The sequence below is a fragment of the Coccomyxa subellipsoidea genome (assembly GCF_000258705.1).
Source record: "Coccomyxa subellipsoidea C-169, whole genome shotgun sequence".
In the NCBI taxonomy this organism is placed as follows: domain Eukaryota; kingdom Viridiplantae; phylum Chlorophyta; class Trebouxiophyceae; family Coccomyxaceae; genus Coccomyxa; species Coccomyxa subellipsoidea.
This window is the reverse complement of record NW_005178038.1, coordinates 2,908,719-2,934,857: the sequence shown is the minus strand read 5'-3', so window position 1 is coordinate 2,934,857 and position 26,139 is coordinate 2,908,719. Positions and strand designations below refer to the sequence as shown.

General features: G+C 51.7%; 7 protein-coding genes across 7 annotated transcripts; 3 read left to right on the top strand and 4 right to left on the bottom strand.

Moving 5' to 3' along the window:
* Nucleotides 1-497: 497 nt before the first annotated feature.
* COCSUDRAFT_62353 (hypothetical protein) lies at nt 498-2,390 on the bottom strand (the record flags this gene model as incomplete). Its single annotated transcript, XM_005649434.1, has 7 exons — nt 498-560; nt 783-929; nt 1,071-1,169; nt 1,364-1,504; nt 1,675-1,868; nt 2,078-2,174; nt 2,280-2,390. The coding sequence occupies 7 exons, from the start codon at nt 2,388-2,390 to the stop codon at nt 498-500; spliced, it is 852 nt and encodes a 283-aa protein (XP_005649491.1).
* A 2,304-nt stretch (nt 2,391-4,694) lies between these two features.
* Nucleotides 4,695-6,532, bottom strand: COCSUDRAFT_62351 (hypothetical protein; the record flags this gene model as incomplete). Its single annotated transcript, XM_005649433.1, has 4 exons — nt 4,695-4,799; nt 5,133-5,252; nt 6,063-6,224; nt 6,521-6,532. The coding sequence occupies 4 exons, from the start codon at nt 6,530-6,532 to the stop codon at nt 4,695-4,697; spliced, it is 399 nt and encodes a 132-aa protein (XP_005649490.1).
* A 2,645-nt stretch (nt 6,533-9,177) lies between these two features.
* Nucleotides 9,178-14,965, bottom strand: COCSUDRAFT_23114 (WD40 repeat-like protein). The gene is made up of 11 exons (XM_005649432.1): nt 14,707-14,965; nt 14,466-14,556; nt 14,048-14,209; nt 13,643-13,750; nt 13,286-13,396; nt 12,926-13,055; nt 12,411-12,601; nt 11,647-11,772; nt 11,107-11,225; nt 10,633-10,785; nt 9,178-9,891 (listed from the first exon to the last, which is right to left on the bottom strand). The coding sequence occupies exons 1-11, from the start codon at nt 14,919-14,921 to the stop codon at nt 9,795-9,797; spliced, it is 1,503 nt and encodes a 500-aa protein (XP_005649489.1). The 5' UTR covers nt 14,922-14,965; the 3' UTR covers nt 9,178-9,794.
* Nucleotides 14,966-15,494: 529 nt separating this feature from the next.
* On the top strand, nt 15,495-16,586 carry COCSUDRAFT_53127 (hypothetical protein). The gene is made up of 3 exons (XM_005649431.1): nt 15,495-15,612; nt 15,773-15,891; nt 16,229-16,586. Exons 1-2 carry the CDS (start codon nt 15,556-15,558, stop codon nt 15,875-15,877), a joined length of 162 nt encoding a protein of 53 aa, XP_005649488.1. The 5' UTR covers nt 15,495-15,555; the 3' UTR covers nt 15,878-15,891; nt 16,229-16,586.
* Nucleotides 16,587-17,967: 1,381 nt separating this feature from the next.
* On the top strand, nt 17,968-18,821 carry COCSUDRAFT_65606 (hypothetical protein; the record flags this gene model as incomplete). The annotated part of the gene is made up of 2 exons (XM_005649430.1): nt 17,968-18,029; nt 18,217-18,821. The coding sequence occupies 2 exons, from the start codon at nt 17,968-17,970 to the stop codon at nt 18,614-18,616; spliced, it is 462 nt and encodes a 153-aa protein (XP_005649487.1). The 3' UTR covers nt 18,617-18,821.
* A 439-nt stretch (nt 18,822-19,260) lies between these two features.
* COCSUDRAFT_32874 (hypothetical protein) lies at nt 19,261-20,076 on the top strand. The gene is made up of 3 exons (XM_005649429.1): nt 19,261-19,484; nt 19,647-19,718; nt 19,851-20,076. The coding sequence occupies exons 1-3, from the start codon at nt 19,283-19,285 to the stop codon at nt 19,871-19,873; spliced, it is 297 nt and encodes a 98-aa protein (XP_005649486.1). The 5' UTR covers nt 19,261-19,282; the 3' UTR covers nt 19,874-20,076.
* Nucleotides 20,077-20,250: 174 nt separating this feature from the next.
* Nucleotides 20,251-25,725, bottom strand: COCSUDRAFT_36149 (AAA-domain-containing protein; the record flags this gene model as incomplete). The annotated part of the gene is made up of 14 exons (XM_005649428.1): nt 20,251-20,311; nt 20,458-20,612; nt 20,913-21,114; nt 21,468-21,537; nt 21,878-22,067; nt 22,442-22,618; nt 22,914-23,060; nt 23,403-23,561; nt 23,925-24,037; nt 24,312-24,491; nt 24,743-24,814; nt 25,106-25,259; nt 25,491-25,585; nt 25,683-25,725. The coding sequence occupies 14 exons, from the start codon at nt 25,723-25,725 to the stop codon at nt 20,251-20,253; spliced, it is 1,818 nt and encodes a 605-aa protein (XP_005649485.1).
* Between the last annotated feature and the right edge of the window lie 414 nt (nt 25,726-26,139).

Below are 26,139 nucleotides of genomic sequence, written 5' to 3'. Positions count from 1 at the left end.
AAATGCTTGCTCAAGATGTTCAACCATTAAGACCCATAGAACAAGGTGCTCCTCTTAAGGGAGCAGGTTGTGTCATCTGTAATCACAGCAGAACAAATTTCAGTCCAAATGCTCTCCTATCCAAGGCCCTCTGAAATATCTGTCACAAATTCCACGACCATGTGCTGCTAGCCACCAACACAGAAGTGACTCTTGCAATGCATGCACAGTACAGTATCTAATTCGAACCCACATCACCAGGACTGTCTCTGGTCATGTGAGCACGTGGGTCACTCTCGGACACTCACATCTGCGGCCACGTGTAAATGCTGCTGTCTCTGTAATCGTAGCCATCTCAACCGAAGATTCTTAAGGACCTCCAGGGCAGCAGGTCAAATATCAGACATTAACTTCATTGAATGGCTGAAGAGTGTTCCTGTGGGTTTGCAGCGTTTGTCCTCCATAAGTTTTCATCCGTATCATCCGTTTCGAGGCGCTGCCTGCCCGAAGGTGTTCTCTCAGGGGCCTTGGGTGACATACACAGGGATGCGCGGAGGTGGGTTGCCAGTCAGCGGCCCAACCTGTGACAAGTCACCCACACCAGCCTCAAGAGATTTTATAGGAGATCAAACCCGATGCATGTGCTCAAACTCTATGCATGGGATGGTAGCATTGCTTCGTTCAGGCAGCACATCTCAGGGTAGCATTCTTACAGATGCATTAAATTTGCCCCCAATACGTCCAGTCTGCATGCAAGCATGAGCATGCTTCATGTGACCAGGACTGCAGAAGCAAGGGCCTACCAGGTTGGTGGGGATCAGGGGTCCGCGGATGACATGCAGCCGGCTGTGCGCAGCCACAATGTCGCCCAGGATCACCAAGGCATCGGGGCTGCCGCTGGGGCTGATGAACACACTGGTGCCGCCAAATCCTGCAGGCTGCTTGTTCACCTGTCCAGGCAGTGAATCTTGCCACATCAAATTGAAGTCAGGCATGCTGCACAGACTTTATGCAGCATGGAGGACATCAGCTGCCTCAATGCACATGACAATTTACATGCATGAAGGCTGCACTTCAGTCAGGGTGCATACCGTCAGCTGCTGGTCGTACAGGCTGGTCTGGTAGGCAACGCCATTCTGCAGATCGCTGATGTTGAGGCTGACCTTGGGTATGTACTGGTAGTAGAGCAGCTGCGCACATGCAGTCAGCAAATCTGTCAGCATGTTGTGCCTCGTATGATTTTCTGAAATTTATGCTGTCTACGTTCTGCCCTCATTCACAGGACTCTTGCCACCGTCGATTCCTTCAGTCATGGCAGCTTTGACATGTCAGCATTGCATGCATGATGTGGCACATGTGAGGAGATCAGCATGTGCATGCTCACCGGTGTCATGACAGGGCTGGTGGCAAGTTGGTCCACAGTCTTGCCGAGGTAGGAGGACAGGGCTGCCCAGGAGGCATCTGTTGCTGCAAAGAGGGTGCAGTTGGTGACGCTGGAGTAAATGTCACACTGTGTCGGGAACGCCTGCTTCGCACAGAGCCATGCATGAAGGCCTCAGTAAAAATGCAGCAACATCTTCTGGTGTTTCTATGAGGGCAGCCATGCACGTGCTGAATGTACAGCATTCCATCACTTCTAACAATATCTGAGTTACAGTAAACTTCAAGCACTCATGCAATTATTCCGGAGCTTACATGCAGCAGACTGCGCAGGCTGCTGAGGTATGGCGAAGCGGCCAGTGCGTCGTCGATGGTGGCAAAGGAGAGGGTCTGGTTTGGCATGAAGACTCCGGCGCCGGGCGGGGGTGGGGGCGGGGCAGGGAACGCTGAGGGAGGCGGGGACGGTGCTGGAAACTGGTGAGCCAATTGTGTGACTGGCGCGGCAGGCACTGCGCAGCAATCCGGTCACTGTCTTATGGTAGAGTTGCAAATAAGCATCTATCAAATGCATTGTCTAGGAATAATTACTTCTTATGACAACTGCGTTTTGGCATGCATGCTTGGCGGCTCATGCCCTGATGTACACAGACAAGCTCATATCAGGGTACCATTCAGCAGATGAGACACCTTGCAATTGTGGAGCAGGAGATGAACAGACCTGATGCAGGATCCAGCACAGGAGGGTGCCCAGGCTGGAGAGGCAGAGACTCCGGGGCCGGAGGATGGCCGATAGAGCTGACAGGCCCAGCAGCACTCTACACATAGCATGCACGCATTTCAGTGTTCTTCAAGACTTCTGTCATGATTGGAAATGAAAGTTATTGCATTTCAAGTGCGAAAAGGGATGATGCTGTGGGCACCTGACTGCTCTGCTGGTCTTGGATGGCAGTCGAGTTGCTAGCTTCTTGCCCAGATGTGCTCTGCTGCTCCTTCATGGATGATGCTGCATCTGCTGCTGGGGCCGGCGCCATTGACTCCCATGTGGGGGCAGATGCATTGCTCTGCTGCTGGTCTGCAAAAGCACATCAGGAAGGCATGTGACTACTGCTAAACTGCTACATGAGAGACATGCATGACCTTTTTAATAATGAACAGTAGTTTACTGCATGCAGCTGGTGCCCTCTAATTGACACGATGAGGCACAAGACAAAAGCCAGGCACCTATGCACTGTAGACATGCGCATCATGCATGCATGTATGCACATGTGCAGCAGCAGCAACATGACACGTCAGCGCAGCTGCACCTGAAATGGTACCCTGATCAGCAGGTGGGGGTGGCGGTGGTGGTGGTGGTGGAGGCGGAGGGGGAGAAGGCGGTGCTGAGAAAGCCGATGAATGGTCATCTGCCACATGCATGCCAAATTTGACAGACTAGAAAGACAGATAAATGGACTAGCATGCATCTCTATATGTGGCTGCTGGCATGCATCTCACGCATTACGAAAGCATGCATGTAAATGAGCTGCATGTGGGATCCATGGCAGTCAGGGAATCTCTTGCCAACGAATAAATGATGCAAGCAAAAAAGAACATGTATCATGCACATGCGTTCATTGTATGCAGACACATGATGCAGCACCCTGGGCAGGAGCAGCACCTAGGAGGGATCGGTGGGCAGTGTTGAGGGAACCTGCAGCCCCTTGCTGGGCGGGACTGACACTTGCTCCAAACTGGCCCCTGATCCATGTCAGCGCGTCTGTGAACCCAGAATTCACCTGTCATGCATGCTCACCTTCAGTTCAGCACAGTCTCAGTGTGTCATTGCCATCACAGATCAGCAATGCGTGACAGCAATGCAAGTGAAGGGATGCTTGCTCGTACATCTTCTTCATCTGCAATTGTGTCGCCTGGGGAAGCATGGTGCAGGGAGTGCTCACATGCATCACCTCGTCCGTGCTCTCCTGTGGTGCTATTATCTGCCAGGCTGAACCAGTCCTGTTGCAACACACTGCAGCTGAGTGTGATGAAGAGCACTGTAAGCACTGAGGCTTTCAATATAGACGGTGCTTGCTTCATAGCAACAAGGACACTCAAGAGGCTGCATCAGGCTGCTGAATGCATGAAAGGAAGTGGTGTCACAGCAGAGAGAGGTGTACCTACCTCAGAGACAAGCCAATGCTTCTGTCTTGCACTGTGTGAGCCAAGCCTGATGCCTTTTGCTGCAGGCTGAAGGCACCCACTGCTTAAACACAAAAATCGCTCTTACTTTTGCGTTTGGCATTACTGTGAGGCACAGGGAACATTGCAATTACCATAAAGACGTGATAGGACACTTTCGAAAGGAGCAGCTCACCGACGAGACAGGCGATGGAAAAGGTCCGCAGGATTCTCAAAATATGTCAATTCTGGGACTGTCCATCCCGCCCTGCGCTCGTGCCAATTTCCTGCAAAAGACGTTGGCGTAAGATCAGTGCGGGAGGAGGAGAATATTGCTGAGCCTCAGGAGCAAAGCCGGCCTTAGATGTCCAAAGGAACGGGAGCTCGTCTTCTTTACCTTCTGGAAAAGATTTACCTCAAGAAAGCATTTGATTGAACGTCGTCATTCGTTGTAGTCTGCGTCCTGAAGAAGGCGGATTTAGAACCATCAACGATGCGGTCTCGATTCTGCTCTGAGCATGCAGTTGCCCTCTGCTGACTCAGCGCTGATTGCATGTCTCATCAATTGACTAGCATGCTCTTTGAAGTTGACGCAGTACTATGTGATCCACTTCTGAATACTTTCAATGATTGACGCGCAGCAAATTGACGATCATCCGATGCTCAAGACTGTCGTGGTGCTGCAAAACTGACAAGTATCAAGGCAAGTGAGATTCCTTCCGTTATTCATGTGACCTCTGCTCAGGAGAGACCTCCAGAGCATTATAGAAATCAGCAGAAATTACCCTTGGCAACAGGTAAAGAAACAACAGTGGTCACAAGGCAGCTCAAAAGCTCTTCAGACCCAGCATACCCAAAGGGATGCTGCATCACCGATGATGGTCAATGCAATACTTTGGTGCCAGGAACCTGGCAAGCCCCATGTACTTCACAAGTCATGCACATGTCATCAGGTATGTTCAAGGGTAATGACAACAGCCACAACACGACTCAGCAGTGTTCGTGCATTACCACTTCCATTCATTGCCAAGCAGCTCTGCCAGAGCTGCCTCCCAGATGTGCAGGAATTGCCAATCAGGCAGCATCAAACGCGCCCTGTCTCTTAAGCAAGTGTGTGGATGGAATCCAAGCAAAGGCACATGATGCTGTGCAGGTCTTGAACGCTTGGGATTGGCCATTCATGGCTCCTGGGCCACTGCTGTCTTGCCCTTGACGGTGCCAGCCTCAACTGACGGATCCGCCAGCATGGACTGGGTCTTCTGGGGTTCCAGGTACAGGATCTCCTGATGAAAGCATGGCACACAGCTTTCAAAAACATGGGCTTTTGCAACATTTGGTCTGCTGTGAACAGCAGACAAGGATGCTGTTGCTGCCGGTAAGATCACTCTGCCAGAAATTGCTTCAAGCAGTTCCTGGTACACGTCATAACTCATGCATGCCCTCTTAGCTCCAGCATGAAACTGGAATATATTGGTTCGGCCTTATCCTGTCCTGTCCTATTAACCTCATTCAAGGTATCTTGGGAAAAGCCCTGCTGTGCAGCTTGTAGAAGTCATTAAAGATAGCCCCTAGCATCAGCGGTACATTGCTGGATCCTGTCGGGGAAAATTGTGCACCTGATCGCCGACCTTCAGCACATATCGGTTGAACCAGGTGATGAGGTATCCCATGGATGTCTTGGGCAGCTCCTCCTCGCTTGTGGTGTCAATGCACTTCACATCGTCAGGGATGTCCACCTGCACGCAGACATATAACAGTTAGCCGGAACTGAATCAATGCACTCCACAGTTTTTAATTGGACCCCGGCTGTTGGGTTCGGTAAAAATACTGAGCACTATGCCCACGGTTGATTGGGTCTTGCTTGGATCTGGCAAGTACATCAAGCGGTAGGATTTTGGTAGCCTTCACATGCAGCTTGTCTGCAGATCTGCACCTTGCCTCTGGCAGGAAAAGCATGTAATAATAGTAGTAATGTAACTGACTTGGTCACTACTCGCTCTGAACAGGCATGCCTTCTCTGCAATGAACCGGCAAACCATGCAATTTTTTCTAAGCCCACCAAAAGAGAGAGCACCTCTGCCTTTAATCATGAGTCTTCTTTGCTGATCTATGGCTCTTCCAACAGGTTTATTGGGGCCAAAACAACTTGCAGGTGGCTCTATAGCACATCCCAACACATCTTTGGAAATCTCAGATACTTGCCACCCACCTGACACCCTTGGATATGAAACGTGAGGGTTTTATGAGCGAACCAGGAGGCCATCTGAGAACCCACAAGGTTGCAGCTTATGCAGGAGAATCAATGAGAGTCTGTCAAACAGCAGATGTTCTGAGATACTGCGCTGAGACCATGGCTGCAGGGAGACCCTGAATCCCACTTCCTCAATGTTTTAGGGCTGCATGCTGGCAGGCTATGTAGGCTGTACCTTCAGAACTTAGATCACCTCCACTCTGGATATCACAAAAATGTGCTGTGAGTTCTCAACCCTACCGTATAACGCCAAGCATGTGATCTCTCAGATCTCCAACAACCAGTGGCCAGCAACCAGAGTGCGTGCCTGCTCATCGTTGGCAACGCAGTAAACGCGGCCGATGTTGTCATCCACGCGGCGCAAGCGTGCCTCCAGTCCTTCACGCAGCACGACAAAGTGGATGTTGTCGTTCCTGAAGGACAGCGTGCCGCGCAGCCGCCGGGTGCCACTCGGTGTCTGCACAGGCAGACAGAGCACCCTTGGTATAGCTTCCAAGTTATTCTTCCAGTTCTTCCAGTACGACTCACAATAATTGCTGCCTTTCTGCCAGCAGTGACCAAGGATAGGCCTGTTGCTGATATGGGGTTTGCTGATGGGACCAGAAAATGTTCTGCTCTTGCCAAAGTGGTAGAAGACACCAACAAGCCCATGAATTAGCAGTACGCTCTTGCAGAAATCGAATTTTGGCATCTATGAGCTCATCAGATATTCGAGCCTCTTAGTCAGCGTTCTAAAGGCAGAACTGTCCCTACCTGTGTGGCCATGGCTTAGGAAGGCGGTTGCAAGGTACAGGCCTGCACAGAACGAACAAGATCACATGATCACAGTTCGACTGCTACTTGTCGATAGTAGGGACGTGCAACCCATCAACGAGAACAGAAAACGCGCTAGCTCTAAATATAGGTCGTGACAATGCATGAGACCCGCTCGAGCTCACTAAAGATCGAGCTGAAGATTCAGAAGGGAACCTGTTTTCAGAATTGCTCTGTGCCTCTAGAATCAGCTGCAGCCTTATGGAAGACGTGATCTTCGTTTCAAAACACCTCCCACTCCCGATTTGTCTCTGTCCTATGAGGCCAGCTTGGGCAGGTGCCAAACCCCCAATCCCATGCAAGGGAAATATCTTGGAGCATTCTGCATGAGAGTGATTCAGACATAGTGCTCTAAGAACTTCTTTTGGAAAGTGCAAGCCAGGTCTCAGCTGCTGGGGACTGTTTCATCCTGCTCATACAAGCAGAAGCAGTATCAGCACCACATAACATTTATGTACATGTGCAACCATAGGTTCCTCTTCTGGGGAGCAAAGGGTCAAAAACAAATTCTCATGCAAGTCTAAAGTAAATGCCGGCCTCAGCACACCCGGCTTACTCATCCACATCACCGCAATTTCACAGTAAGACTGTAATCAATGTCATCAATCCCCATCCACGCATGCACATACAGGAAGTCCGCATCCATTTTCTGGTCATGCAGCACGCTCGAGGTTATTGTAGCATCCCCAAATGCTTGTACAGAGACCCGGCTACTGGCATGCTTGTACTGTCCATCGGCGTCATAGTTTCAGCAAAATATTAGCGCCAGTCCTAGGTAGGACTGTGCAGGGCAGCAAAGCATGCTTCTGCTTATAGCTTGGCTTCTGTGTGCTCACTGTAGATCACAGCTTGTCTCTGGTTTGACGGCATCCCGATCAGCGCTCTACCAGGCTCTCTGAGCGCTGCGGCTCCATGAACATTATTTCCTGCCCAACAGTTCCAAGTTCACAATACATCTGGCGAGTCTCTCTCAACATACCACCTGTCAGCAGGGATTGCGATCCCCGGTCAAGGACAAAGAAGAAAGACAGATGTAGTGGGGTTCAGGGATGTTGTGAGGGCGCTCGTGGACCTGTTTGAGCCGGCCAAGGGCATTTTCAGTGCATTTCCAGGGCAAACACCAGAACTCTTGTCAGACACAACTGAGTCCTTCAAAAGACAACGCATTGGTTCAGTGAAGTGGCCATCTATGCTAGTGACATGTCTTTTGTAGGTGAGATTCTCTGCCTGCAGCAAAGAATTGAGGCCATCACAGCAGGCCTTGCGCAAAGCAACAATCTTCATTCGCTGAGCCTGCATTGCTGGAGGTGGAAAAGTGGGAAAAGTGGTCCCACCTTGCCATCCACCATGACGCTGTAGTTTGTGATCCAGGTGAAGAGGAAGCCCAGCTCTGTGCGTGGCAGATCCCTGCATCAAGTAAGGGCTACTTCAGTAGACCGACAAGGCATGTGCTCATGCATGCTAGCTGCATGCTAGTGCTGTTCATTCTTCAAGGATGAAGTGTGAAGTCATGCCGTGGTTGAGCATCAGCAAGTTCTTGCATTTTCCTATTACTGTGGCCCCAATGTGGGCTGCGCAAAGCTTGCACCACATCCTCAAATCACATTGAACGATGAGGTGCTGCCAGATTTAGATCACGTCTGCACTCATGCATCTACTGTGTCTTAACATGTGCACTGTTGCCTGCCTGCATTTGGCACCTTCCCTTGTCTGGGAAGCAGAGAGGAACTCTCTTGAAGCTAGAGAGCCTGCCTGTCTGCGTTGGGCTCCCTGACACTTATGGCCTTGGGCATCTGGTTGGTGGCCACGAAGTATAGGCGGCCCACATTGTTGTTGACCCTCTCAACGTGCACCTGCAGCTGGTTGCCCAGGTCTATGACCTTCTCCGTGTCCTTGGTGAGGGAAAAGGTTCCCTTGTGGCTCTGGCCACGTGCCTGCACCAGTTTGCAGGGCGTCAATCTGAAAGGCAGTGTAGTCGAGACTTGCCGGAGGTCGTTGAAGGCAGCGGTGCAAGCGATGCCTGGATGTGTTAGGTGAAAGGTACTTGCCGCAGCACGAGCCTTGGGAGACTTGGGGGACTTTGGAGATGCCTTGGACATGGTAGCCGACCAACACAACTCCGGAATTTCGAGCGCCTGAGAGAAGGCCGACTGCAACAGAAAAGAACACTTGCGAGATTCTGTCAAAATGTATGGCGAGAAGTCACTGGCAGAGCTGGATTGCAAGGTTTCTGTGTCCTTTCCAGTCCGAGAGTAATGAGTTTCGTTTGATGACAAAGCACGGTGCAAAGCTGTCCCTTGCAGTCGATGCTCACCCGTCGAAGGAGCACACCTCCCTTTTTAAGACGAATGTAACAGGAACAGTGTTAGCGCTATAGCAAGGATGCCTGCTCTATCTTGCAAACTGATTTGACAAGACGTGAGGCATCGGACTGGATTACCGAAGGGGAGGGCAGGCCAGGATATTGTAACGCCCCCACCCATCTTCGCTCACTCTGGTGAAGTCTCCTTGCAGGCCATTGCTGTGTTCTCCAAATTTCTGGTAAAGTTTGACGCATTGATGGCAAACAGTGCAGTGTGTGGAGTGAAAAGATGTCTGCTGATAACTAATGTTACAACTACAGTCCCACTGGAATCATGAGCTCATGCTCAACTTTGACCAAACACCCAAGGTGCATGCTTAAGCATACACTGCATGGTATACCCAACATGCTCACCAATGGACAAACGTACAGGCAAACACGCATCAGCCAATACAGCATTGGCAATGATCTTGACAACGAATGTCAGGTGCATGCAACACACAAGGGTGACATGACAAAAGCAACCGCCGTCACACTTGTGGCTCTCAGACTAAGGAGCCCAGCTTAAGAGGGCTTCTTGCGAGAGGTTTCCACAACAGAATATCCGCCCTGAGGTGGTTGATAACACATGCTGATATCTGGAGGCTCTTCTAAAGAGCAAACTAAAAAAGTATTGCATGGAAAAATTTCCAAGCGGCTATCAACTTCAGGGCCACCTATGCTGACATCCTAAAGATTTCTCCCCTCTTCCCCGGGATGTCAACAAGTTCACTTCGGATGTCAACCGGGCTCAATCCAATCTCATGAGAGCCTCTTAACCATCATAAACACCGGAAACTTGACACTTCAATGGTCGGGAAGCGCAACAGATAGTCTTGTGCTGTCTTCATGCCTTGTCTCCTGTGTCAGACGTCACCACACACCGATTGTCCCATCGTAAGATCCTGAGAACACCTTGCCCGCGGCCACTGCCAACACGCGCACAGCATCCTCGTGTCCTTCACATTTCCTGCAGTGCACAAATCTCATTCGGCTCAATTTCACAGCCGCATGCGAGCTTTTCTGGACCCTACTAGGAGCTGAATTTGCCCGCGTCCCACTACTACCAGCGCCAATGGAGTGCAAGAGTCCAATCCATGGAATCCTTTAATAAGAACCCTTTACTAAAAATAGGATGTATTCTCAGGCCTGTGCTCGCCACAAATTCTCTGCTGCAGCTGCGCTTGATACCTTAAAAAGCAAGAGCGCCCGCGGGCGGCCACGAGGTCATACGCGAGCTGGGGGGCAGAACCAGTCGCAGGCCTGTAAAGCCAATCGCCAGGGAGATATTTAGAGATAATCTATGGCCAAAAACGGGGCAATCCCCCTGGAAAGGCCTCTAAACTGCGCCTCGCGTTCCGTTCAACTGCCGTGGCCGCCTGGTGAGCAGCCACATGGCATAGGGAAGGGGCAAAAGATAGAGATAATCCGTACCAGGTTGACCGATCGTAAAGGACATTCGCCTCATGGCGAATGACCAAAAAGCAAACTCATCTTCAGAGGCTGAAAGTAATAACGCTGCTGAACCATCACAGTCTGCTTCAAATGCACTTGCCTATCTTGGAATCGAACAACGCGCTGACACAGCAACCCCAGAAAGCCCAGAACGCCCATAATGTGCAGAGGCCCCAAGGTCCCCTTTCAGGCCCACCTGGACTCAGCGAAGAATGGATAGTGAAACAGGAAACAAATTAGGAGATTCTGTGCGCACCTGACGCAGCGGAGGGAGTCAAGGGCCCAGAAGCGAACGGTGGTGTCATAGGAGCCAGAAACCAGGAATGAGGGCCCCACGGCCAGCGCCAGCACCGCCTCATTGTGCCCTTCCAGCACCTTCACGCACTCCAGAGACTCTGTGTCCCACACCCTGCAAACACCCAACACACTCAGCAATGCCTCGCAATAAATATTAGAGGCCAATGATCATAGTCTGCTGTTCAAGATTCGTGCTGTTCAGTCAAGGCGTTAGGCATGCATGTGGCATCGTATGACTTGAGCTTCAGGCACCAACCCACAGCCTCGACGGCCTGAAGAATCCACAGCAGAGGAATTCTGCCCGTGCAGTAGAAACAAGGAGCAGGGCAAAGAGCAGAGCACATGCGGACATTGCGTTCCAACAGAGAAGGCTTGCAGTCACATGCGGCTGCAAGACAAGCACCTGCTGGTGCATGCAAGGGCAGGGGCGCACCTGATGCTCTTGTCCCATGAGCCGGAGAAGACATAGCGCTCTCCGACTGCCAGCACGCGCACATTGTCCTCATGCCCCTCCAGGGTACGCAGGCACTCCAGCGTCTCGCTGTCCCACACCTGCACATATATCCTCACCTTCAATTTTCACCCAAAACACTTTCACGCCCAGAAATAGAGGGATCTTCTTGGCTTCATGCTTGACTGACGGATATCACGTTTCATGCTCACCGAAGCCACTTTCATGCCCAGGCAATTATAACAATTGTCTTGATTGACGCTTGACTGACTACATGTGCTTTCCACATTTCATGAGCAAAACAGGTCACAGCTGACGGACATGTGTAGACAGCCTGACATGCAAGCCATTAGAAAGCGTTCCGCCAACAAGCTAAAAAGTCAGTGTACCTTACAGCATGCTTACAGCACCATGACCTAACACACAATGAATTTCCAATAGCAATTCTGAGCAGACTACATGTGGCTCGATTATGGTCTCTGGGCTGCCAGAGATCAGAATTAGAGTGCCGGGGGCTGTCACCTTGATGGTGGTGTCATCACTGCCGGAGAAGACGCGCTTGGAAGAGGCCGCCAGAGCACGCACCGCCCCGCTGTGACCAGTCAGCGTCGACAGGCATTTCAGCGTATCAACATCCCACACCCGTACCTGCGCACCATGCCAGTGAAATCCTCAATGGTCCAAGGGGACTATGCAGCTTCATTTCCCAATGTTCCAGCATGCACCAGACCCCGCCCATGCCAGCTGCAATCTTCAGAAGTTCACAGAGGTCAGCTCATAATGCTCACAGATTGAAGCATAACAAAGAACAAAGCTTCATGATCGCGGCGTCCTCCTACTGAGGCAGCATGCAGCACAAGCAGCATGCAGTACAAGCAGCCCAAGATGACTTTCTGTCTTGTCATAGGCGCCGGAAAACACATAGGAGCTGTGCATTGAAGATTACTGGAAAGGGCGCAGACACCTCCTAGTCAGGCTGCATGCAATCCAGGCAGCTCTAGATTGACCCAACGTCATAATAGCCGGAGAACATGTGGCTCACCGGCTTGTCATAGAAGCCGCATATAGCATTGCAGCTTCAATGGGAGGGCGCATGTTCTGCTTTTCGAGCTAGCCTTACGACAGCATTGATGACTCACCTTCTTGTCAAAGGAGCCGGAGAACATATGGTTGCCGTGCATTGCAGAGCAATAGGAAGGGCGAGGGCCCTGCCTAGGGAGGCAGCATGCAAAACGCTGGCAGTTGGCAACTGATAGGCTACATTGACGAAAAATTTTGTGACTCACCGTCTTGTCATAGGAGCCGGAGAACATGTGGCCGCCAGAGTACACGAGTGTGCGCACTGGCCCCGTGTGCCCCGCCAGCGTCTGAAGGCACTCCATCGTGCGCACGTCCCACACCTTCACGGTGCCGTCATAGCTTCCGCTGAACAGTCGCTCGTTCGCCACGGCCAGCGCGCGGACCGCGTCGCTGTGCCCTGTGCAATTTGCAGCTTCCATCAGCTTCCACCACAGGGCGCTCATGTGTAATCCTCTGGACCCTAGGTGCTCATAAAAAGAATGATAGTAGGGACTGCCTTCACTCATCACAGATCAGGGCAGCTGCAAAATATACAGCACACAACACACAGCAAGCTAAAACTGGATGCACGGGTTAAACAGGCAGCAAAAGCAATTACAAGCCTAGGCAGGTCTTGGGCATGCAGTCAAGGAGTAGGGTCCTGAGAGTACAACCCCTCTTGGGCTCTCCTTATCTTGCTGGAATTTCACAGATGTACATGCATGTCCATCATGGGGCTCACCAGTGAGGGTCTTGAGGCGCTGCAGGGTGTCGAGGGACCAGACTTTGATGGTGTAGTCATAGGAGCCTGAGAACAGCTTGTTATCTGCGATGGCCAGGGACAGCACCGGCCGCGAATGGTCCTCAAGCACCTGCAATTTATTTTATGCTTCAATGATCCTCTCAAGACATTCTGAAGTCACATAGATCCTGTAACCCACACTGAAGTACTGTCGCAGAAAGCACCCATTCTGTTTGAGGAAGTTGTTTATTACACAATTTTGGAGACAGGGTCCGCTGAAAGCCCAGCGGGTCCACATAAACAGCCATCAAAAGGAAATGTATTCTGAGGGTGAGCCACAAAGCTGAGCAAAGCAATCACCTGCTCGCAGCGCTTGGAGGCAATGTCCCAGACGCGGATGGTCTTGTCGGCTGAGGCAGAGAACAAGCGCTGGTCATGGATTTCCACGGCCCACACAATCTCATCATGACCCTGCACATGACAACCTCAAATCGCTTAGCTTTGAGGAGCATATGTCGTTGGTTGTATCACATGGCAAGGATGGGAATGTGACAATGGGCTTATACAGCAGAAAGCGCCAAGGATGCTTGGGCACACAAGGGCAAACAACAAAATTAGACCGCATTGGGCCCGAACACGAGCATTAAACATACAAAGCAAGATCTCCATTCCCTTGACACTTCCTGGAATGGTGGTCTGCTTTGGAACCCATCTCACCTGCAAGATATTGTTGGGTGTCTCTTCGTCTCCGCCCTTGTACAGCTGCGAGGCGTTCACACGGTTCTCCTTGTGCGGAACGGTCACCTGGTTGGAGGACGCCCACTCCTGTGCATGCAAACCAAAAGAGGTCAGGTGGCCTGGCAATCCAAGGCACTCTCAAGTCAATGCAACTGGCCGCGCAGTACGACACCTGACGAGCATTCAAAAAGTTTCACAGAGGGGTGGCGCTGAATATGCAAGATTGATGAGATCGTGCACAAAAAAAATTGATATCCCTTAGCACTGTACTGCACGCATCCAACACAGCAAAGCTGCACAAACAGCGCACAAATTGCGCAAAACCACCAACAGGGCAGTCAGTAGCTGGAGGCCCCAGGGGGCCACTCTTGAGAAAGCACGCACCATGATAGCATTGCGCAGGGCAAAGTTGGGCGTCAGCTCCAGGTGACGCAGGCGCATGCCCGTGACGGGACAGGTGCGGTTGCCCTGCGCCAGCCACCGCTCGATGCACACGCGGTCGTACGTGTGCCCCGTTGCCACCATCACCGGATCAGCCATCAGCTCCTGCACAGCCACAACGCGTGGACATCACACCGGGTTGTCTGGACATCATTGACATCTACACTTGCTGCTGTCTTCATTGCGGATGTGGACCACTGCAAGAGACTAAGAAGCCAGTAATGGGATCATAGGCTTGGCATGGATGCACATGCCAGAAGCTCAAACCAGTCTCCACTTGCAGCAACACGTTTCGGACTGTATGGTGATTTTGCTGCATGCTGGGCAACCCATTGGACAGCGAAGGTGCGGTAATTCGCACCATGCTGATCGGGCAGTAGAAGCTGGCCGGTGCTCTGGGCCCAACGGCGCCTGAATGTGTCCTGCCCTCCAACGGTGCTGCCATGCTGGGCCTGCAAAGACACCGATTTATTCGTACAGGCAGGAATGGTGCACCCCTCACATGCACGCAGAACACAAGTGACCCAAGCATTTACTGTTCACCAGAATACACCACAATAATACATAAATAATTGAAGTTCAAAGACGGGTTTGGAACCAACCCTGCGGTGCCGACTGTGTCTGGTTGCGCAGCGGGCACAGGAGGAGGAGATATTTGGTCCACTTTCACCGGTGGGGGCACTTCAGCGGCCAAATTTGCCGTCTGAGTCCTGGATGGGGAGGGAGTGTCTACTGGGGAGGCTGCTCTGCTGCTTGATTGCCTGCTGGACTCGCTGGTATTACGATTGTGCTGCAGCAGGGCCTTTATTTGCTTCATAGGTCGCACGTATGTATGCCCAAAAACCTTAGTCAGGAATTTTGGACACTCAACCTTGCAACTTTATGGGTTGGAACTGATCAACGCACACGCTCGCAGCTATTTGGTAAGGGCCAAGTCTCAGCCTTCGGTGGATGTTTTCCTCCACCCCAACCGTCAAACCTGTCCTGATAACGTCGTGCGCAGCCAGGAGATTCTCATAAGCGTATAGCAGATCGGACCGCCATTACTTTTGAGATGAACAAATTCCTTGGGCCCCCACAACACAAAGTACTGCCTTTTGGCACCCTAGCCCTTGCGGACCCGATACCGCTCCTGCCTGCAAGATGAAGGGTTGAGAACTTCAGTCCTTCCGACTAATGGGGCTTGCAGGGATCAGATTGGCCGCTACTTTCCTTTCCCGTGACTGATTCCCGTGATGTTGCAAATGACCGAGATCTGCGGCGGTTCTTCGGCGTTCCATTGCATGCTGACCTGTACACGTTCGTTTCCTGATTGGTGGAGCCAAATTTAGTAGGAGCAAGAGCAGCTGTGCCCAGCGGCGGCAATCCGAGACTTCTGAAGCTATCCACTGGTCTTTTCAGCACCAGAGCTCACGTCGCAGTTTAGCAGGAGATAGCAGGGCTTATTCACCATGGCTCCCAAGGAAGCTTTCAAGCCTAAGAGCAGTAGCAAGGCCGTTGTGAACGCGGTCCGATCCCTGACTTCTTGATGGGGCAATACTGCATGCCTTATGTTTGCTCTTGCTTTCTGCAGTTATACAACCCTGTTGCAAACTTTCAAAACAATGCTGTGCGAATAGCCTTTGAGTGCATGTCCAGTCAGCTCACACTGTGCCATGCTTTGCACAGCCAAAGGGTGGAAAAGCAAAGGACGCGAAGCGTGCCGAGGCAAAAGCTAAGAAGGATGCCAAGTCTGGAGGTGCAGCCTACACTCTTGGAGCTCAGAAAAAGTGATGCGACCGTCGCTGGTGAGTGCAAAAAGGGCCATTGCTTTGGAAAATTCGAAAGGCCGATATCTCCTCAGCAACTCGATTGACCGAGCACATCTTACGTGGAAAGTGAAAGTACAGAGCTATGTTGATTGCGCTCCGCTCCACTGAACTGTGAATGTTACTTTTCAGAGGTCCCACTCTGTGTGTTTATGATGGGGATACTTGCCATGATTTAAATGTTATCCTTCCTTCATGCCCGAACACTGGGGATACCTAGGGCAATATTGAACTCAAACTCAAATTCGTTGTATCCAGGCTGGGCTCTCTGCTAGCAAGACGGTGATGACCACTGAAGGCTGACGTTGTGTTGCAGGAACTGTGACTTATGGGGCAAACGCAGACCAGACTTAAGGATGGGAGCTACCGAGCAGCTGTCTTAACTATCTTATTAGCAAAGGAGCGCACATGCAAGGTTCAAAAAGCGTGCCAGCGCTTGGAACACAGCTGAACCAAGCTCAGCTGGGTTTGAGACTGCGTGTTGTTCAAGTTGTATGCCGAGGCGTCATCCTTGCATGAGCTCTGTGTGACGCAATCAGCAAGAAAACAAATTTCTTACAGAACCAATGACATGTGCCAGCTTCTGAGGTCAAATGGCGGTGCAAAACATGGCGGTGCTCAAGAGATCTGATGCCGCATGCGCATGAACAGATGTAAAGTATGTTTGCTACAAAGGATGAGGCTGGCATCTTGACGAGACTGTGCCACGGGCCCGTCCTGATCAATGAGCCTGATCCTGATCCTGATATTGTCCAGAGGATTGTCCATTACCTGAATATTCCAGTATAGAGCATCCGAACTGATCAGTGCCATGAGAGTCTCAGTTTGGCGCTCTTGCAAGTGCCCCTGCAGGTCAGCTGATCACCAGCAGTGTGGGTGTTGCCATAGTGCCATGAGCAGCTCTAAGGCCGTAGACCGTGCATAATGCAATCCTTCCATGAAGCAGCGTGTTCTACCGATGCTCATCATCATCTGTTGCATGCCCTGCAATGCATGCCATGCCAACAGTGTTCTGACTCGGAGTCACGTTCTACTCTGCGCACAACACTGGATGATTCTATTAAATGCTCTTCCTCAAAGGGGATTCACACGGATGAAGAGAGAAATGCTTCAAAAAAAATTCTTGGAAATTCCAAGCTCTGGCAGCTGCAGGTGACGAGCCCTGCTTAGTCATCTTCTATCTGTCGACAATGAAAGCAATGGATATTGGATGCCAATATGACAAATGTCAAAGTATCCAATGCAGCTGTGCGCCTTGCCTTGACCATCATGTCTGGAGATAGGAGCCGTGTCCACCTTTTCGACACTTCAGCACGGTGTCACACCAGCTGATCCATTCTGTGAAGACCTCCAGAGATTGTCATTGCATCACGTTCAGTGTGAAAGTTATCTGGAATCTTTGCTGATCCTGAGATCTGCAGCTGTGGCGAAAATGGCCCACTGGAGAGAGGGCCAAGGTACATAAAACGATGAAGGATGCTGCCTGAACGTCACTTTGACATAGAGCGGATATTCCTGGTGCTAGGCCTCATCATATCACTGGCATGCCTATATTTCTTGCGACAGGAGGTGAAGGCAGTCGTGATCAGTCTTTGGAACACATACCTGCAATCCTTGAAAAGCAGGTGAGCGTGCAGCAGAAACGCAATGGGATTTATATTCATATTCCACTTTCAGAAATTGAAACTAAGTATCACAGTCATCAATGATGAGAGCAGGGCCAAGATTTTCCAGGGCTTTAGCTGCAGTGGCAAAGTCTGCTGTACTCAGTGAATGTAGCTGCTCATGCTGTGTCCTTCTGACGCAGGCCTCTACTCACCAAATGCTTCACCTCATTGTGCGGCTTTGCACTTGGCGACACGGCGGCACAGAGGCTGCTGGGCAGCAAAAGGTCAGTGTGTGGTCCAGACCTCAACCAAAGTAGCTTCCGGCAGGACTTGCTGTTTTCTTGTGATCCAAGGGCTTGACCTCACAGAGGTCTTCATGCGTACAAGTCTTACGACCAGATCATGCTTGCAAACTCGCAGGCAGGATTATTGTAGGACGGGGCGTTTCATGCTGTATGGCTTTCTCATCCATGCTCCAGGATGCCACTACTTCTATCAGCTTCTAGACAGGTACGCACCACGAAGATTTTGCAGGGGCACTTCTGCTGCAGCTCACGATCATGGCAGGATGAGGAGTTCCTGTATCTGCCTGATTTCCCTATTCATACCCACTTAGAAAATGTTGGTGGACATCACTGCAGATGCTAAGCAAAATGCCCATTGGGAGCGCAGCCAAACTGTGTCTCCTGCCGTGCAGGACTGTGATGCCAGATGAGCCCACTGGCGCGCCAGCGATCCTGGTCAAGGTTTTCTTGGACAGGGTTGTTTTCACTCCCCTGAACATGCTGGCGCTGTTTCTTTTCACCGGCCTGTTGGAGGGCCTGCCTTGGCAGCGGATACTCTCCACCATCTGGCGCCGCATGCTGCCACTGTGGCTGCTGAGTAATGTGCTGTGGCCGGCGGCGCATGTCATAAACTTTCGATATGTGCCCAGCGAACAGCGCGTGCTTTTTGTGAACCTAGTGTCGCTGCTGTGGAACGTTGTCACTTGTCAGGTGGTGGGGCAGGAGGGAACGGTGCACCACAAAGTGGCCTATGGCCTGAAGGGCCTTTCGCATTTTCACCTGGGGCATAGAAGCCCGACAGAAACGGTGTAGATGAGAAACATGATGTACAACTTGCACTTCATTCACACATGTATGGCGTCTATGATATAACCCACTGACTGTGAGCCATTGGCCGCCAGTGCCCAGCGGGCAAGCGTTCCGCACTCGGCGGCCACAGTCACGCTTCACTGTGGCACGGTGCCACGTGCACGTGCGTATGCTTTCCTGTCGTATTGCAATATATGCAGACGAGCTCCATGGATCCATGTGAAAGCTGTCCTATTTCAGTCCCCATGTCTCGTTGGATTTGCTTGGTTTTAGAATACCTTCTGGCTCCAATTGGACATCATTCAAAGGGGTCGTCCACACCTGACGTGGTTGGGCTCATGGTTAATTCCTCATTACCCCACGAATTCGAATGAGGGGCGTTGCGTCCACACTACCCTCTTCGATATTTCACAAAGTTGCCGAAGCAGAAACAGCAGTCAGGCTGAAGCTGCAGCTTTGCCACACTTCCTAGATGAATATTTAGAAATTTACTCATGTCCTGAGGGATCCTGGGACTGTTACATTTTAACCCTCAAAATCAAATTTACCCCGTGGGGAGAGAAGTGGGGGATGTGGAAGGGTCTAGGACCTCAGTAGTATCTGTGCAACATGGAACACAGCCATTTCAAGTGGCATTTGCCTTGGCTCGGCTGCTCTTACGCCTGAGACATGACGCCAACAGAACCAATTGGATCGCCGAATGCGGCCCCTAGTGGCCCTGGGTGGCTGGCGCTGATCTTATCTTTGGGACCCACGGCTGCTGGGTTCGCAATTGCTGGTGTAATATGGCACGCAACACGTGACCAAACTGTGCAGATGCATTCAGAGTTTCATTCAGGCAGGAACGAAGATGCCATTAAGAAGCAACTGCGTAAGTACTTTGAGCCCATGGGTAACAGAGTTTTTGTCTGCTTGAAGAATGTGAGAGAATCTATGCAGCACAAACTGTTTCTAATCTGGCATTTAACGCAGATACTGATGGGAAATAAAGTCCCGCGTTGAATTTGACTGTGGAAGCTTTATGTTCACGCAGGTGAATTGCAGAACGATTTGGCCGTTGTCAAGAAGGCCATTGTGGTGAGCAAGCCAGACTACAAAAACAGCGGTGCGGTCCTGGAGAGTTTGCCTGCTGTCTCAAGTTTCAGTAGCACCTTGTAGTTCAGAGTGCACTGAGGGTCCCTGGCTCAGTTCGTATGGCCGCTACTGCAGTCTTGATCCTTTTGTGCCTGTCATGCAGGATACCGAAATGCCAAGCAATGAACATATGTCGGTCCGTCACTAATTGTACTTGTATTTGTTGTGTCGGGGTTTGCAAGTGGTCATCGTGCAAGTAGTGACCCTCTATTGTGCATCAAACGCAATTCATAGGGTTCCATTCAGAGTTGATTTATGCATCCGATCAGTGTTGTTTATTGTGTTACAGGATATCTTCGTTCTCAAACGCTGTAATGTGCAAAGTATACACATCCTCTGCCAATTTCATTTGCAGATGTAGAACACTCAACAGCGTCATATGCATCCTGTGTTACAACCAAATTGAAAAAAGTATTCCACTAGCAAGGCACACAACAGCTCTATTGGCACATTGATTTGTTATGGCTGCCTCAATTGAGCTAAGCAAATAACCCCATGCTATCCTATTTGGGCGCCTCTCCGCGCTCCTCTGCCACTGCAGCTGGGTCCAGCGCCAAGCATGACCTGTGCATCCCATACAGTCACTCCACAGTTGAGAAAGGAATCTGCTGAACCAAGAATCCTTAGCGGCATGAGAGCGGCTTTCTTCGACAAGAAGGAGCCTCACTGATGTGCTCAATTGCAACAGATGCCAATTGCAAGACGAGCACCTGCGCAGCTTCTGGCGCAGGGTATCGTAGACGCGCTGGTCCTTGGCGCTCACGCTCGGCTGCACGCTTCGCATCGCAGCCTCAAAGTGGCGCATGTGTACGCACGCCGTTCCCTCCGCAGCTTCCTCTGGCTTCCTCACCTCCCTCAGTGCCTCCTGTGACACAGAATTGCACCGACTGTAAGTTGCCGAGGAGTCTGGTGTGATCACCGCGCCCAAGAAGAGCGGCGGCCACAAGCACTGAGGCTTTCATTGCATCATTGAAATAAGGGGATCTGCCTTGGTGACGGGCTTGCAGCTTGGCAGAGACAACATGCAACAACGATGCTGTCTTCAATGCCCGCTGCCTCTTGGCAGAAAATATATGCAGCAATGGCGCCGACCTCCAAGGCGAGCTTGCCTCCTAGCAGAAACAGCACAAAGAACTTTATATGCAGCAACGACACTGACACGGACCTTGAGGGAGGTCACGGCGGCTTCGCGCACGAGAGCGGCCAGGTCCGCGCCGCTGTAGCCGCCGGTGCCGGGGCTGAGCCCAACGGCGCGCAGGTCGACGTCGGCGGCCAAGGGAGTTGCGCGCGTGAGCGCCTGCAGAATCGCAACGCGGCCCTCCGGCGCCGGCAGCGGCACATAGAGCAGCTTGTCCAGGCGGCCCGGCCTGCCAAAACCACCAGTCATTATGGAGCCACTCTTGAGCAAAATATAACGAGGGGTCCATAAGCACTGCTGCTGGTAAGTCACGCAGCAGTGGCTTGCGCGGACAGGCACGCGTGCACGATCAGAGTTTCCAGTGTCAAACTCTTCAAGCCGAAGCACTCCTGCTTCAAGTGCCTAGGCATCATGAGCAGTGCAGACTTATGCTGGGGATGTTGACGTTATTCCCAAGAGCAGTGTATATTGCCCAGGTGTCACGTTTAAAAGATCTGCTATATAGCAAAAGGGCTAGTTTTGTACGACCCATTTAGACGGTGGAAGGGTGAGCGCATTTGGAAGCGGCACAGGTTGAAGGACCTGAGCAGTGCAGAGTCGATGATGTCTGGACGATTGGTGGCGGCAATCAGGTACACTCCTGTGCGACCGTCTATGCCGTCCATCTCTGTGAGCAGCTGATTCACCACCCTACAGCAGCCCACGCACAAATCTCAATCCAAAATTTCATTGCAAATTCATTTTTGAATGTTATGGCATTTACATTTCTGAACCTTGCCGCAGCATGTAAGAAATGAAGCCACAGGGTAGTCCCCGTTGATGATTGCACAAATCCCCAGGACCCAGACATGCCTCTGAAACATTGCAAGATCCTCCGCACGTTAGGCATGCTTTGGATAACACTGGCATGTGCTGCAAATACCCAGATGCCAGTGATCTGGACAGCAAACATGTGCAGCTTCGAGCATGAAGAGGGAGCTGCCAAGTGATACAATATAATCTAGACAACAGTTTTTTTACGCACCGCTCAGAGGATTGGGAAACGTCCGAGCCGCGGCGCGGCGCGAGAGCATCGAGTTCGTCGAAGAACAGCACGCATGGTCCGGCTGCCCTTGCGCGCGCAAACAGCTGCCGCACCGCCCGCTCGCTCTCTCCCACATACTTGTTCAGCAGCTCGGGGCCCTGCAAGTTGCACTCGGGCTGTCAGTTCTGTGGAATCTTACTGGATGGCTGACTGGTAGCTGCCTCCTTCCCTTGTTGAGAATATAGGTTAGAGCCCACTGGACACTCTGAAAATAATTTAAGTGTTGTTGCGTAGCACAGCATAACACCTCGCTATGGGAGATGACATGCATTCGATCAGTGTCCAATTCACCTGAGGATCTCTTTGCAGGCCCAAGGCACGCACAACTCACTCAAAAGAGCGATAGACGCCATGGTCTGTGTTGCCTCACAAAATCACATGGACAATGGTGCACAAGCGGACCTCATAAAAGGTATGCAATGGCAATTATCAGGAACCAAGGAATTTAAGTCTCATGAGAAGCTGGCCTCACCTTAATGGACATGAAATTGGCCCCACTGTCGTTAGCAACCGCCTTGGCGACGAGCGTTTTGCCGCAGCCCGGAGGACCATATAGCAGCACGCCCGTGGGAGCGGCCAGGCCGAGCGCGGCAAAGCGCTCCGGGTACTTTATGGGCTCTGTTATGGAGAACGCCAGCTCCTCGCGCACCTGCACTTGCAGTTCTCAGGTGAGCTTGGGATATCCTCTGCTCTCCGAAATTACTTTTTTCTTTTTGGAGATTTAAGGGTCCCCTGCCTTCTGAGTGAAGCCAAACTTGCGGTCATTTAAGGAAGCCTACAAGAGCAGCATCATTAGATAGCTCCAGCTTTTAGTAGCTGTGTGGAATGTCTATACCGATGATCGTCCAACTTCGAGCAAGCGTTGACTAATCCTTATGCAAGGGCTGCCCTGTAGTAAGTGCACCACAATGGTGCTGCACTTGACAGCAGGCGCAGGCGCACACCTCTGCCAGTGAGCCGACATCGTTCCAGGTGATGTCCGGCGTCGTGGCGAAGCCTTCCCGCCGCACGCTCGGCTGCACCTTCTTGACGGCCGCGTCAAAGTCCGCCGCGCGAATGGCCAGGCCCGACAGCTGCTGCACGCTCAGCGGCTGCGCGCCTGAACTGGCAATCATAGACTGCCCATCCTCAGCCGCACTTCCGGTGAGAGGCGAGCCCTTTGCTGCGCTGGGCTGCGCTGTGCTCTGCACGATCCAAACACTTAATCAAGAGCTGGACGTGACTCTTGCTCTGATGAGAGGGGCTTGAATGCTGAGGACTGGAGATCCAGGAAGCAACAGTGGGCTGCCTCTAATATTGACGAAGTCTTGGGCAAGGACCAGGAAGTCTTAATGCGGGCTGGGTGAGTCGACGTGTGTAATGCAGGGCTACTTCACATTTCAAATGAAATTTTGAATGGCATTCGCAGCAAAAGAGGGATCGCCTGAGGATACCTGCTCCAGCGTCTGCAGCTCGGAGAAGATGCGCGTGACGGCGATGGCGGCCGCCTCCTTTATGAGGGCGGTCAGATCTGCGCCCACAAATCCCGGCGTCTTCACTGCGACCTGCGCAAAGTCAAAGTCGCCGTCCAACCGCAGCCGCCGCGCCAAAACCTGCATGCATGCACCTAATCCTCAATTCTGCTCATGTTCATAGGATATATGGTGAAATATCTCGTCCACCTAGGCCCTAAACCTTAAAGAGGATTGAAGGCCGTGCAACCTAGCACTAAGTCGGATGACATGGGCCGGTACTGTGACATGCATCATGTTCATGGAACTGAATCTGTACCATTCACATCAAAGGAGATTTGGAAAGGGAAGGATAGCTTGGGGATGTCTTGCCAGAAAAGTGGACAAGAGAGAACACATGCATTTTCTTCACTGCTCCTGGGCTTTGGATGCGGTTTGCTGTTTGCCGCCAAGCAGAATTTTGAATTAGCGAGTGAACCCCAAAGCACGGCAAGGGGGACTCACCTGGAGGATCTTGGCACGGGCCTCCTGAGAGGGGATGCCCAGTGCAATCTCCCTGTCAAAGCGCCCGGCGCGCCGAAGCGCTGCATCCAATGAGTCCGGCCGATTTGTAGCGCCTGCGTCAGCACACTATCATGAGTCACTGCATGACCCTCGCCAGCACACGTTCTTAAAGCTCCCACACCCGTGTACATAATGCACAATCACAGTAAATGCATTGATGTACACATTGCACAGCCTGAGCATCCTGATCTGCTGTCTCAATGCAGAAATCCGTCATGTCAATTGTGCCAGCAACACGTAGGGTAGAATGCAGTCATCTTCGGTAGTTGCACACAGCAGTACAGCATTCCTACGCAACAAGGTTCAATGCTGAAATGACAGCTGCACCTATGACGACCACATGCTTAGGAAGGCGGGCAGGATCCCCCCGCTCAGTCCCCCCGCCGGTCCCCCCGGCAAGAGGCTGCTCCGACAGGTCGTCCATGCATGTCAGCATCTGCGCCACAATCCGCCGCTCCATTTCGCGCTGCGCCGTCTCGCGCTTTGCAGCTATTGCATCGATCTCATCTGCCCAGGCACAGTCAACTAATCAGTCAGTCAAGTCATAATGCACCATTCAGTCCTGATCTGACACCTGACTCCAATGCGCAAAGCCAGCGTCCAACCAGAGGCTTGCAGATTGAGCTCAGCACACCCAGTAAGATCATCCACAAATCCGCCATGAGCTCACCCGTGATGCAAGCCAAGCTTCATAGGCAGGAGTAGCGGGGCAAAATAAGTCCTTCCTGGAACAATGTAAAGAGTGTGCTGGGGCGCACCTATGAATATTATGCAGGGCGCAAGGGAAGCCGCTTCCTGGAATAGCTGGCGAACCTTTGCCTCTGACTCCCCTGCACAAGTGCGCACCAAATTTTTTTGAGGTGGTTTGTGCTGTCAGCTAGCCATTGCATCTCAGATTTCTCCAGTAGGCACTTCGAGATGCTTGTCTTGACTGAGGATGGGTATTTAGAAGGTCTTCCATGGGGGTGATTTGTATCTGAACAGCCATGCAAGGGCCACCTTTGTCAAATTGTGTGCCACTCTCAAGCAAACGTCCTTTGATCTGCCTCAGCAAAGTACAAGACCCTTTGCATGCATTGTGAACACCACGTGTGCTGATGCACAAATGCATGCGTGCTCACCAGATACGCCGGCAACAATCTCCGGGGCGGAGATGCGGAGAAAGGGAACGCCGCATTCGTTTGCGATGGCATTTGCAAGCGCCGTCTTGCCACAACCGGGGGGGCCGTGCAGCAAGACCCCCCGTGGTGGCTCCACTCCCAGCCATGCATACACCTGCGAAATGGATGGAAATCATTTGTTCACTTATTTGTGCAGATGGTTCCGAGACATGCAAGCTTGTCACTACTTGCAATGGACATCCACTGCCATAGTAAGGCAGCATCCATGATAATTGCAAGTCTGGCCAAGAGCTCGTGGCTGGGCCAATATTCTCTACGTGTCAAGTTCAAAGAGGGCTGAGAACAACCACTGCAAGCAATCTAAGGTGTTGGAGGGAGAGGCCACCTCAGGGTGGCGCAGAGGGTACTCCACGAGCTCTTTGATATCGCTGAGCACCGCCTCGATGCCCCCGAGATCCGCATAGCGCACCGGCCGCGGCTCTGCAAGACCATTTGCATTGTCAGAGGAATCCCTTAACACAACACACTACCCATAGCTTGTGCACTTTTAAGTCATGTGCATGCTTGCACAAGGTACCTGCGCTGGGCAAAGATTTGGAGCAGGCATGGAGGCGAGCCATCTGCTGTGCAGTGTGCGCAAGACAAGCAATGAGACCGCAGTACGTGTGCATGAACAATACAGAGTCCCACTAGAAGACTCACGAGAAACAGCCGACGAAGAGGCCAACGCCATGCGCTTGCGCTTGGCGGCTGCAAAAGGATTGCCAGCTGGGGCGCTGTCTGCCTCCTTTCCTTCCCTCCTCCTCTTCTTATCTCCCCCTGCAGCCCCTTTGCTTGCACTTGCGCCGCCTGCAGCAGCACCTTAAACTCAAGCCTGCAACTTTGATCACACTGACATGCACATTTTACAATATTGGGCAGAACTGTACAATTGTTTTGGGCACAAGACTTTGTTCTGCAGAAGCAGACCTGCTGGATTTGCTTGCAAGGCTGCTACGGCGTTCTCCGGCCGTAAGGAGTTTTCAGCTGGCTTC

Coding starts and splice junctions, on each gene's coding strand:
- COCSUDRAFT_32874 (XM_005649429.1), top strand. CDS start 19,283: ATGACGCCAACAGAACCAATTGGATCGCCGAATGCGGCCCCTAGTGGC. Junction 19,485..19,646: donor TGCCATTAAGAAGCAACTGC/GTAAGTACTTTG, acceptor ATGTTCACGCAG/GTGAATTGCAGAACGATTTG. Junction 19,719..19,850: donor GCCAGACTACAAAAACAGCG/GTGCGGTCCTGG, acceptor CCTGTCATGCAG/GATACCGAAATGCCAAGCAA.
- COCSUDRAFT_53127 (XM_005649431.1), top strand. CDS start 15,556: ATGGCTCCCAAGGAAGCTTTCAAGCCTAAGAGCAGTAGCAAGGCCGTT. Junction 15,613..15,772: donor GCAAGGCCGTTGTGAACGCG/GTCCGATCCCTG, acceptor TGCTTTGCACAG/CCAAAGGGTGGAAAAGCAAA.
- COCSUDRAFT_23114 (XM_005649432.1), bottom strand. CDS start 14,921: ATGAAGCAAATAAAGGCCCTGCTGCAGCACAATCGTAATACCAGCGAG. Junction 11,226..11,646: donor GTGATGACACCACCATCAAG/GTGACAGCCCCC, acceptor ATATATGTGCAG/GTGTGGGACAGCGAGACGCT. Junction 10,786..11,106: donor TCATGGGACAAGAGCATCAG/GTGCGCCCCTGC, acceptor GGGTGTTTGCAG/GGTGTGGGACACAGAGTCTC.